Consider the following 13235-nt stretch of genomic DNA (forward strand, 5'->3'; position numbering starts at 1 on the left):
GGTTTGCGCGTCGTAGGCGTTCGTATATACAGCCTCATCTCTTTCGATTGGACGCGCTGGTTGCGGTAAAAAAAATGCTTCAATCGATTATTTCTTTACTTTTTTCTCTCGAGGGGGGGGGGGGAGCGAGCGAACGTTGTGTTGGTGCTCTCTTCTACGTGAAGCGTATCTTTCGGCGAAGTTTGGAAGCAGAAAAAGGACCCCTGGGAATAAGCCAAGGAGGGAATGACTCGCTCGATCGCAACCCCGTTTTCCGTTGGTGGCGATTTCGGCCACACGAAAATAAGCGAGGAACCCGAGGCAAAGCGATCGGCGGCGGATCTCAGAAAACACATAAACAAGTAACGAAAGACAGACACAGCGAAAGAAAATACGCCATAGTCGGACAACAGAAATAAAATACTTTTGTGTGTGTGTGTGTGCTTGTCTACTTTTTTTGTCTAGAGAAAGTCAAACACCTGGGGCGTTTTTTCGTTGCTATTTCTGGTGGTTTTGTACATCCCCGTTGTAAGAAGCGGTGTGTCTCTTGCAGCCACGTGCACGTTTTTAAAGTGTGGATTATTTCTCTTTGAACTTTTCTTTTTGTCTTGAGGCTGATTTATCGACGCTCTTCGGATTCTCTCGTGAAGGCGGCAAAGCCAAAAAGTCTAGACGCGCAAATAAAGTACAAATGTTCGTGTTTTTTTTGTTTTTTTTGTTTGTTGAGCGTGTGAAAATTGCGGAGGTTTGAAACGGGACGGTCAATAAACTTCTGCTGCCGGAAACATCTCCGAAAAAAGCGCGGAAACACACTCAAATTTCTCGACAATAAAACATAAACGCGGCCAGGCGGAGCTACAGGGGTCCGATACCAAAAGGAAAATTGCACTTAGTTTTTTTTAGTTCTAGTAGAACTGGACTTGGAGATTCTAATAATGTGGTGTCTAATACCCGAGCTCGACATTTAACTAAATTTTAAAGAAATTAATTAAAAAGAGCTTTTTGAAAGAAATTGCCATCTAGGCATCAGATATCTGTTGCAGCGGTAGCGGTTAGTATACCGCACAGAGATCGCATCGAGCCACAATGTTCATACGTCATACGAGAGGCATGCGGTTCTCTGCAGGCACAATGACAGAAGCATCTTCCAAACATGTTTGCTTCATACAAATGCTTCGAACATTTATAATGGCAGTTTTTGTACGACCAATGCGACGAGGCCGTCATACGAGGAAGACACCAGACTTGTACCTCGTTCAACTACTCTACTCAAGTTATTGTAGTTTAACTACAGTTGTGGGTAGTTTAGTAGCTTTCAATTATATTTTTATTTTCATAATTAGTAGTTTGCTTTAATTGCTTTTTCCGAGTAACTTCTAGTGATGCTACAAATTACTTTCGAATTTTAGTTGTAGGTTTGCTCATCAACGCACATTCCTGCACATAAAGGGATAAGTTGCTGGAAGATCAGCTGATAGGTGCAAAGAGGGGGAAGCATGTGGCGTGGGCAGGTTAGGGAAGGGGGTAAGTGGAGGGTCCGAAACCGCCTAAAATTATCACGAGCCCCCCACGGCAACGACCCTGCTACGAGGCACGGGGAGCGGACAAACACGTCGAAAGTGAATTTGGTGTGTACGCGATGCATCCACATTTAATAAGCCAGTGCAGTATGCGTCTGCTAACCTTGGCTTTTTCGCGTGCATCACTAAGTAGTGATTCCACGAATTCCCGCGGCTGGGATATGAATCTAAATTGAAACGCATTGGAATCACTTTTAAATTTGTATAATGCATGCATTTAAGAAGCAATCGCTTACATTTTTTTTAAGACATGGCAGAGTCGTTTTGGAGAGTGACAAAAATCCTATAGGGAGCATTCACTAGACGCCATATTTGTGGGTGCTGTTTAGAGCGCATGCTCAGAACGAGCTCACATCAATAGGCTGCTGAGACCAGCACTCTTGATGGTGCGGAATGCACGCTGCAAAAGAACTGTAGAAGCTCGCCATCAGCACGCGCTCAGCTTTCGCGCACACAGCTATGGCCGCCAGTGAGTACTCCCTATATTTTATCGATTTCTCGGGGAAACTGATTTGGCCCACGCCGTTACGTGACATCAATTTACCCACGTAATTTAAAGGGTGAACGGAATTTCGCGTATTAGCGCCAAGATGTTTCGGTGGCGCCCTCTAATTGTTTCTTTTCTTGACGTCACGAACATGATTTGTCTCGCCGTGATTGGCTGTATGTCCGTGACGTGAGGTCACGTGACATCAATTTTCCCAGCATGGTAACTGAATCGGTATATACACCAACTTATGAGAAGAAACAAACCGGAGCGCCCCTAGCGGACGCCTCAGGCGCCGCGCATGCGCGTTGGAGTGTGCGGAAGAAGCGCCCGTGCCCCATCATCAAATGCGATGTTGTCGGCGTCTGTATAAGCCCCCGTGCTCTTATTTGCGTTATAGTTGTTGATGCTACGTCTCCCCAGCAATGTCCGATCACTTTGGTTGCCTCAGCGAAATCAACGAGGCTCGTTACACACCGAACACTTCGCGTGAAAAATGTGACGTGCGGTGTAGACTGGGTTTGATTCGCACGATGAGATTCTGCTTACTATTTTCAGTCACGGCGTCGATCAGGTTGCAAACGAAGCATGGACGGTAGCAGCCATCCTTGACGTTGATACTGAAAATTGCAAGCAGAATCGAACCATGCGAATCGGGCATAACAAATTGGTGATGGCCACCGGTAACTATGATCAATATCCCCGTATATTTGTTGTTTACACCGAGCCTACTTACCCCAAACAAGCTTCAAATTTAAAATATTTTGAGGCCCGCACTTACTTCATACCGCAATTACCGCATTCCCGCGTCAAGGTGTGGTCTACGAGTCACTATCGATTGAACGAGCAGATGACAGTTTGAAAGATCAAACGACAAATTTGAATGATCAGACGGTTATTTGAGTGTGTCAGGGGGGGGGGGGGGGGCAGATAGCCCACCTCCAAATTTTAGAGGGCCAACGCAAGGCGGGAAGAAGGGGTATGTATATAAAGGGAAAAAACCAAAAGGAAAAAACGGCGATGGTGTTTTACGTTGCAAGGCAGCCGAAGTATTTTAGGGATCCCCAGGGATCTCCTAAAAAAGGGATTTTTGTGCTATTTGCATTTCTTAAATAGCCGTTTTACAAGTTCTGTACAACTAGTACTTCGCGTTTGTACCTACTGTAATTACAATATTAAAAAAAAGTCATCAATTTAACGCGCTAGAGTTTTTGAATACAACTAGAAACCAAGCACACCATTTTTACTATTTCGCTCCATTCACTCGGGAAGCATTAGAATTCAATATGTTTCGAAAAAAAAATCTTTACGTACGGTATTTTTTGCTTTCCTGAGGACTTGAATAGCAGAATTACAAGAAAATACTTTTTTCCTAACGGTATGCAAGAGGAAACATTCCTCGATCAAAAAAGCAACAATACCGACAACACACAAAAAAAGAAAAAGACAGATTGGTGCCAAAGTGTTAAAATGTCATAAGATCATAACTACGTTTCTAGTGGAAATGAATGTACTACAATAAGCCATTATTTATGGAGCATGCAGCACTCGATGCATTGAAACTGGAGCTCGCAGCCACGGGAAACTTGCGGGCCGTGTGCCAGAGAGTAGCGGGCCGCATGCGGCTTGCGTGTTTGAAACTCCTGGTGACAGGTCACGTGACGTCAACTTTACTGCTAAATTTAGCGGGGAAAATTGGTGTGTAGGTTACGCGACGTGAATTTCTTTCGCTAAATTTAGCGGGAAATACACGGACAGACAGACGGGAGAACAACATTTTGGGATTTAGAAAAGGGGGAGGGAGGAATCGAATACAAAGCATTTCACTTTTTAAAAAAAATTGTTTTTTCTTTTGTCTAGAGTAATTTTTAATATGTTTTTTTGTGTGCATTTCTTCTCCAGCGACAACCGAGGTCACGTGCGAAGTGGACGCTGACTGCCATCGACCGGGGATCAAGGCTTCGGTGCAGGGAGTCGTCTGCGACTCCACCACGCGGCGCTGTATCTGTGGAAACCGGACCCTGGTGCTCACTAAGGCCGGACGCTGCCTGCCCAGTAAGTGCACGGCGGAAAACCCGCCTAGAAACAAGTAGAAGAAACCATAAATCTTGCTACATTTTTACAGCGGAGCCGTTAAGGGCTAGTTTTTCCATGATCGTGTCCCCCGCAAGGAAATGAAGACACCGAACTCTGGACAACTACCACCATCTCTGAACGACGGCGGCAAGCCACGTATCTGGTGGCCGCCGTCGTTCATAGATGGCGGCAACCTTCCCACTCTGGCTTGCCGACTTGCGGCAGGCCATTACTTTCCATCGTACAGCTCCGCTGATCTTCCTTGTTTACCAGAGTGGAAAGGCTGAAAGTTTTTGGTTAACATGGTAGGGAAATTGGGGTCTGCAGACCAACGGATGGTCCTGACGTCACGCCGCTGGGGTGGCGCTGCCGTCGGTGCGACGCATTCGCAGGTTCTTGACATTACGAAAACCTCTTTTCAGCGCACGCGGAAAGCCCAGGACTAGTGTGGGCAAAGGGGGGCTTGTTTTTTAAGAGTACATTGGGCCTGTCGCAGGTTAAGAAAAGGAGGTCAGCTAGCGCCTCCCACAACACCCTCCCCTCTTTTCACTTTATCAGAGCGAACGCTGGAGAGTAGGCGAGTGGAAAAGAGGAGACCACCTGTAATGGCGCTCAGAGAGCTTTGTGGGAGGGTATTGTCCTGCTTTTTTTTGCCCGCGAAATCTACGGTCAGTGGCTATGAGGCTTGGACAAAAGGGACAACTGCAACACGTTGTTTATTGGTTCCATACAATATTCAATATCATCATCGTCCTTTGCCAATCTGTGTTGGATATCAGTTCACTAAAACGCGCCAACTTCCACGGTACAGTTTCACCGAGTGGTTACTCTAAACCGTTTTGAAATGTACAGCCTTTTGACACCAAAACGTCCCACTAAAATTTCATATTGTTTTCCACGCGTAGAAGTCAATGAAAAAAAAAAAAAAAGACTATTGTGTAGCACTTGTTTAACAGCAAGCGCTGCTAACTTCCTTACTTTATTTGAGATTTGAATGAGGCAAACTTGGGAACATTTGCGAATAATTCGCGGGTGGTTGCAGCGCAACCAGGTAGATGCGAGTGTTAATTAAATCCCACAAAAAAACGAATGTGATGTGGCTACGGTGCAACTTGGACGCTGCACAGATGTGGCTCACAGGGTGTGCCTACTATGTGACGTTTCTACATTTTTTTTTTTTCGAAGATTTTTGGTTGCTCGAGTCAAGTGTGCTCCGTTCGTCGTGTCGTTAAATAAAACGCACGCAATAGGGCGAATATCCTTTTAGTCCCAATATTTTTTTGGTCCAATTAGGTTACGAACTTGCGAAGCTCTGGGGATTGTTCCTCCTGGCACTAGACAATGTTTAAAAAAAACAATTGATCTCGCACACAGGACTCGAGATCACTGTGTGGATATTGTCTATGTTTTCTGGCATTCTAAAAGACGCCTTTTTTTATTTACCAGCGCAACACAAAACCAGTCAATTACAGCTAATGAAAAAAAGAAAAATCCAAGCACATGAAGAGATTAAGAAAGCAATTATATCTGCAAAACAAGGTGTACGCAGGTGCAAGGGGTATCTTGGATTGAACGAACGGAGATTGACATCATCATTGCCAACAAACTTGGGATGAGTCAAGGCGCCTACCTTATACAGATTTCGCGTAATACGCCTTATTTAGAACATCTAAACCTAGTATAATAATAAATTTAATCTAATAATATAGGCGATATAAATACGGGTAAGGTTCTCAACAATTTAAATTAAATCAAACATGCATCACGCTTTTCGTTGTTTCCAATCGAGGGCTTCCGCAGCTAGGATGGTTCCGGTCCGCTTCAGAAAGCCAGGCTAAAATTCATCGAAACTACCGCACTTTGGGAGGCCACCGCATTCGCTGGATCTGCCTCGCATAAAACGTGGACTTTTACTACCGCTGCAGAGGTTTTAGTGGACTATTACTCTGCAGTATTTTCTTGCCAGGTCAACCTAAATAGCATAAAAGGTGATGTAGTTGAAACTCTACCTCCGTCGTTTTTATTTGCTCCATGCAGGACACATCTATTAATCACAATGTAGTTTTTTTTAAATATAAAAATTTAATATGATCTAAATCGTTCTTTTTACGTAGCATAACTCTCAGATTATTGAATAGTGCCAAATCCGTAAGAACATTCTGAGTTTGTACTTCATGTGTCTTGCAGGGGGCATTAGGTCAACATTACCTTCAAAACAATCAAAGCCCGTGTACAAGCAGTTTTACGTCATCACCGTGAGGCAGACCCAGGCTGGACACGAGTGTTGTGTCATGTCCGTCTCGTGTCCAGCCAAGGCGTTGAAGGGCGCTGGGCGCCGGACTCGGGCACAATTGCTGAGCCATTCGTGTGTCATGACGTTACGTACAGGCATAGGGAGCTGTTCACAGTCTTTGGTTATCCGAGGCTGTATTAGTTAGATCTTTGTTACGTGACACGAGCCATCAATGCTACCCTGCTCAGGCTTTCTGTGAATCCCATCTTTCCCCTCGTTCACCTAAACCCTCAATATATGCCATTATCGGCCGTTACGACTAAATGAACAAATAACAAATATTTTTTTTTTTTGCGTACATCCAAAATGTTAGCATCTCTTTAGTAACTTTCCATGCTTTCAAATACTTTGACTCTGATGCAAGAAACCTGCAATTGCAATTGTTGTGCTCTTCCCTGCCATCTTGTAGAGGTACCACTTTCTGCCACCATTTTGAAGTTATTTATTCTGCATGCGTTATCCCAACTACCGAGTTCGTCGGCGAGTAACAGCCACGTGAAAACACGCAGACAAAGCGTATTTACCTAATGCATACCTTGGAGGTTCCGTTGGCATCAAGTGACAAAAGTTTTGTTTATATTTCCTGAGCCTATTTTTCAAGCACGAGCAGTACGTCTTTCGAAAAAGAGTACAATGACGGTCTCGAAACGATATTCATGCAGTCCGCTTTAGAAAGCAGCAGCGCTGTTTGCGTAAGTGTTGAAAATTCACTCTCAATAAGAAAAAAAGAAGGAAGAAGGCAATCTATATGCGATCAGTTTCCTCGCGGAAGTCAGTAGGGCGAAGTGCCTTGCGGACTGCTTCCTCTAGATGCATTTGAAGGACGTTGGAGCTTCTACAGCAACAGACTGTTTGCATAGGCACAACAAAGTAGCTTGCGGGATATAAAAATGTTTTTTGTGTATGTGTGTTTTTTTTTTTTTTTGCGCTATCTGTTTTGCACACTGTACTTCCCACGATGAGAAAGGTTCTCATTTCCCAAACTGACAGCCTAGATGTTATTCTTGTGTATGGTTGTCAGCTTTGCACCAGTTTTAACTTTTTTGTTATAAAACGACCATGTACGAAACAGTATACCTTTTTAAAATTATAGTCTAAACCGTGACACCCCCCCCCCCCCCCCCCCATAACGAGAAATAAAATAACGGGCAAGACTACATTTAATTTCTTCTATTCTCAGGTCTTTGATTATGATGTTTTCTAACCAGCTCGTCTGCATACTTTTGCTCCTTGTAGCATTTTAAAGCTGCCTTTCCATAAAGCGGCCGTCTTCAATGTACGGGAATTGGTACATGTTTTGAGTAAACACAAGCAACAAACTACGCATCTACAGGAATCTCTCAGTTTATGTTATAAGCATTTTTTGGTTTGGTCATCTTATAACTAGGCGCCGTAGTCATGAAAACGTATTAAACATCATAAGAAAGAAATTGCGACGGACTTGACCATTGCTTTCTTCAATTGCATTTTTAATCGCGTGCACCAATTACTAATGTAGTCATCCATATTTTTCAAAAAAAAGGGGGGGGGGAGGGGGGGGGGGTGTCTTAGCTCCTGACGTTAAGGCGCAGTAGTGTTTCTTTTTATACTGTTAGTACACGTTCGCAAAAAAAGCTTTTTTTAATTTTTTTATCCCGTCTCGATGAAGGTTTATATTGGCGGTGGGAAATTACGGTTCTAGGGTCCGTTTTCCGAGTCATTCGAAACTCCAGCATTCCTGTGTGTCATTCGACATCTTTTGAACTATGAAACTCGCTAAAGTTTCACGGTATGAAACTGTGCTTTTAGTGGTGGTTGCTTTATGCCTGGTGTAACATCCTGTTCAATCGAAACTGTAGTTGAGGCTGGATGCGGCGTAGCGAGAATGCGGGTGGTTCGGTTTCAAAACACCTGAAAACAATGCACAAAAATAACCAAACACTTCCTTCCACTCAAACATTGTAACGCTAATCAGGGCTTAAAAAAAAGATACAAAACGCACGAGAATTCCCTAGTTTCTAAAGAAAAGAAAGTGGCGGACACTCTAAGAAATCAGGAGCCTCTGCTTTCCCGCAGAGCACTTTTGCGAGTCAATCGCGGCAAGCTAAGGAGAGTGCTCGGCCAATGAAGAGGCTGAAAATATTCTTACACCTAAATTCTAGTCTGCGCTGTTTCACTGTACATAGTGAACCACCATGCTCATGCGTGCAGACTGTTTTTTTCTTTTTTTTTGCTTTTTCTCAAACTTTATACTCCGCGACAACTTTTCTTGGCAATGCAGTGGAAGGTACGTCCCGCGTCCCCTCTCCCATTTTGAGTGTACGCTGACTCTCCTCCTTTTCCTCATTTCCGGGGAGAGGAGGAAAGGCTGCGTACACTCAAAATGGGAGAGGGGGCGCGAGATGTACCTTCCACTGCATTGCCAAGAAAAGTTGTCGCGGAGTATACACTCCGTGCGACGCGAGCGGCGCGCCGCCGCGCGGCCGTTACCGAAGGTAGGCAGTGAGAGTCCCAGCGAAACGAAACCACGCCGCGTACACTGGTACGCATTGAAGTCGGAGCGGTGCGGTTGCGTTGGGTTGACATCATGAACTGCTGCGTCGTTACGTGCCCCAATATTTATGCGTCGTATCTTGTGGGGACGAAGTTTCACAGTTTTTCACGTCGCCGATGTTTTGTGGGACAGCGACAACGATGGACCGGTCGCGTAAGAAACGAGAAATTTGGTCTCCGGATCATGTCTGCCACTGTGTCGGCACGGCTGACATATTCTACACTGCCGCTTTGCGCTCTGCGTTTGTTTTCGTACCAGTAATGCCATCTCACATTCACGGGTATGCAGTGCGAATTTCGTTGAAGGAATGCCCTCCAAGGACGTTTCGTCCTCCTCGTACGTGTCGATGATATTTCCGGACCAGTATGGCACGCAGTCTGTGCTTCATGAAGAAAGATTCGGACGGTACAAAAAGCGACCAATATGAATCTAAGGAAAACTACAATGAAACTTGGAATGAATGGACAATCGATGTTTGAGTATGGAAGTTTATGTGGTGTGCTTTCTTTTTTGATCGGCCTCCTATTCGATGTGGAAACACTGACACCCCGTGTCTTGTTGACAAATTTTTTTTCTCGGCTTTAGAGCTACCTATCGAAAAGTTGTTCGAACTGGAAGTACCGTCCACTGGTACCTTCCTACCTGTAAAGTGTGCGCACCTCCCGGCCATGATGAGTGGTATTCTCTTGACAGCCTTTGACGGTCAAAACCGGTTCCCATTTAGTTACGCCGCTCAAAAATATTTCCACCTGGTTAAACTATGCCATCTTTTTTAGGTATAATAAGTGTTTTGTCAAGTTACGGTTGTCCAAGACCTGTGTGCCGAAAATCAGCCCCTCGCACAACCAGATTACTACACAACAGCTGACCGCAAAAGCCTTTGACGGCCAAACCGTGTGTTAAATGGCCGGCAAACTTGGTTTTCTCAGCTTTGAAGCCACCTTTCGTAAAGTTGCTTCAATTGGAAGTACAGTGCAGTAGTCTCTTCCTACCTGTAAATTCTCCATCTCCAACGACCAGTGGTATTCTCTTCATAGCCCTTTCACGGTCAAAACCGTTTCCCATTCAGTTACGCAGCCCAAACCTAGTTTCCACCTGGTTTTTCTATGCCACCTATTTTTGGTATTATAACTGTTGTGTCAAGTTACGGTCATGTCCAAGAAACTGTGTTTCCAAATCTGCACTTCGCACAGCCCGGTTATAACACAAGATTTTGGATCCAATATTGGATAATCCTGACAGCTTTATTCCTTTATTCGTTAGAACGATAACTTTCACACCTGCTGTCTTAATAAAACTTGGCCCACTTAGTGAACATCTCACTCACCTCCAAATATCATCGTCCCAGCAGTCCTACATGTACAGCGACGAGCGAAACAAATTTCCCACTGAGAGCAATTATATATGGTGGCGGCCGTCTTGCTCTTCGGAAAATTTCTCAAACCCCTTTTTCGATTACAACTAAAGAAATTACCCCTAATAACAACTCAAACTCAATATATAAGGAGGGGAGAACAGCCTAAATGCATTTCTCAAATCTCTCCCAGCACTCACGCAACGTCACCCTCAACTTATCGGCTCATAAAGCAAAAGCTCCGTTCGTGCGCGCTTCCGCCGCCACAGCTTCGCACGCGAAAAGGCGCCGCAGGCTGCTGAGCGCGCCTCACTGTCGAACGCCAGCTCCTCCGCTAGCGGCGCTACGCGCGTTTTTGAAAGCGCCCCCTAGAGTTCCCGCACGGAGCGTATAGCTCTTTTTTTATTTTATTTTTGCTATTCGCCGAGCACTTTCCGTAGATTGCTGCGAGTCGTTTTTCTCAGTACTTTGCGGAGAAATAGACGCTTCAGGTTTTTAAGCGTGATACGCCTTTTTATTTTTCTCAAAACCAGGGAATTATCGTACGTATTATGCCTTTTTCTTCCCCGAGTCTCGAGGAACTCTACACTCTTGCAATCTAAATATGTGTTTGGTTATTTTTTGTAAATTTTTCTAGCGTGTTAAATAAAAAAAAAAAAAAAAAACTGTTTTTTTTTTTTTGTTGCTTTGTGTCCTGAAGAAAATTTCAAAACACGAGTTACTTCCTATACTAGCGGGGGACCCTCACTGCACAGTTTCGTCTTTAGGCCATACGATACCGGCTGCCTTGCCGAAGTCGTGAGGAGAGGGGGTGCGATGGAAATTTGTTAGGGCGAACAATGGCGAAGGACATGTCTAGAGGGCGATAATCTAAAGGCCCGTTCACACACTCGCGTTTGCTTGCGACCGAGTTATTGTGACATCCTATGACGTTTAAAATGCTGGCGCCATTAATGAGGTGTCCCATGAAACTGCACTTCACTGGAGCGAATGTTAGGCAGTATTTGCGAGATCAAATGTACGTACTGGTGGCTTTTAACATTGTCAAGGTTTTCACCCACAGATGGCGCCAGTCTGTTCTGCCGTCGTAAGGAATCTCAAGAAGTTTCAAGACACACGGTTCTAAGGAGTCGGAAGTGTGTGAACGAGCCTTATGCCTTAAAAAGACACTGTAATATAAAAAAGTTTGTCTAAAAAACGTATTAAAAATCGCGCAATATTTACGTTGTTAGTTGCAATTTAGGAGTAGGTCATGGCCCGCTCTAAGACCCGCCCAAAGATCACTGGCTACGCCCATTACTACTGGATTTACTTGGCTACTCGGCCGAACAGACTGGGAAGTCTAGTGTCTCCCCTTCGCGACTTCTGGTGCGTCAAGTCTGGTGTCTGACACCGCCTGCTGGCCGTGCGACCAGACGCGCGGCAGCCTTCGGTATCGTCTGCTATTTCACCATCGCCTATCGTCGTCTGCAATACTCGGACGTGAAAACTGCGCGTCGGCGTCCGTTTTCTCCTTCGTCCCTCTGCTATTCCGCCCCCGGCTAAAAAATTCGACAACGCTCGCCAGACCCGACCATGAAAACGTCGTTGTAGCGTCGTATCATGCGCGAGCGATGGTCCAATACTAGTGTCTGTCAGCGTCTGTCGATGTGCGGTAAAAATTTACCGAGAGAACTAAAAAAGCAAAAAAAAATAAATACGCAGTCATTTCCGCTTTTATGTTCTTGTTACTGTTTTTCGCATGACATCCGGAAACAAAGTGAGTGAGCGTAATGACGTACAATTAAAACGTGACCTAGAAATATTCGCTTTGGCAGGCAGGTGCACTGCAAAACTTGAGAGCTACTTGCCTTTTGAAGCGAAATGACGAGAAGATACCTGGACTAACTTGATGCGAGCCGAACTCCCATTGCCTCCTGCCAAATGGCTCGTAAATTCTTACCTGTGTAGGTATCTTCCCTTTAGGAAACCGCGGTTGCAATCGTGACAGTTGTACAATTCACAGGGCAGCGGGGCCGCTTTTACGTGAACCCACATCTTTCTTCAGTATCAACACGCACAAACGCACAAAACAGGCCAGGTTGAACAACATAGTACGTGGGACGCTATTCGGAGCGTAAGTTCGTCTGCTTTTTTGCAGGGATTGTGGTGACGTCAGAACGCCGAGCTCTGATTGGCTCCGATTAAGGATAGTGGGCGACATGAATGCTAGTTTCATTGAGGTCTACACACTATACTTCGATCAGAACCAATGAGAGCTCGGTGTTCTGACGTCGCCACAACCCTGGCAAAAGAAGCAGACGAATGGACCTTTTCCGAGAAGCGTTCTGCGCACGCGCGAGCGCCCGATGCCAAGCGGTGGAAGTCGGCACGAAAAAATCGAGGAAATTCGGAATGAGGCTGTAAATCGACGAGTAGAACACGTAATTGCAGCATATATATAATTGTGTTACACAAAAAAAGAAAGTGGACGGAAAGAAAAACACGACGTTTGGGTGGACGCTACGGATTTCCTTCTTTAAAGTCGCGCTAGGCCTACCTCGTTGCGTTGGGCACGCGACGCTGCTCAGAGAGCGAAGCAACTGGTAACGTAGCTCCCATTATCGATGGTAGCGCAGGTAGGTCACTTCCTTGATTTTTAGTTCGTGCAGCCACCGCCTGGTGCCGTCGGTATTTGGAAAAGGTCCATTTGCGCTCCGCATAGGCTTAGTACAGTACCGCTACGAAACCAAGCACCGGCACAGCGCTTCCGAAGGTGCGTATTTGCAATAGTGGTATGTTGTAAACTACGTCGGTTGAGGAGAGCTTCCTCTAAACGCTTCGGTGGACGCAAAATGACTCGCACTCCTCACAATAGACGAGCTCGACGAGCTGCGCTCAATGAGCACGCACTCCGCAGTCGCTGGCAGCCATGTTTGTCGTCGTTTCTGACT

At 45.3% G+C, this 13235-nt stretch overlaps 1 protein-coding gene across 1 annotated transcript in view; it reads left to right on the plus strand.

Moving 5' to 3' along the window:
* The window catches only part of LOC121047616, a 215178-nt gene that overhangs the window by 137801 nt on the left and 64142 nt on the right, over positions 1 to 13235 (plus strand). Inside the window, exon 2 of the mRNA XM_042291585.1 lies at positions 3949 to 4101. Within this exon, the coding sequence (XP_042147519.1) occupies positions 3949 to 4101 (153 nt within the window). The remainder of the gene's footprint in view (positions 1 to 3948; positions 4102 to 13235) is intronic.

This window comes from Ixodes scapularis, unplaced genomic scaffold (assembly GCF_016920785.2).
Source record: "Ixodes scapularis isolate PalLabHiFi unplaced genomic scaffold, ASM1692078v2 PGA_scaffold0__279_contigs__length_252992795, whole genome shotgun sequence".
Lineage (NCBI taxonomy): Eukaryota > Metazoa > Arthropoda > Arachnida > Ixodida > Ixodidae > Ixodes > Ixodes scapularis.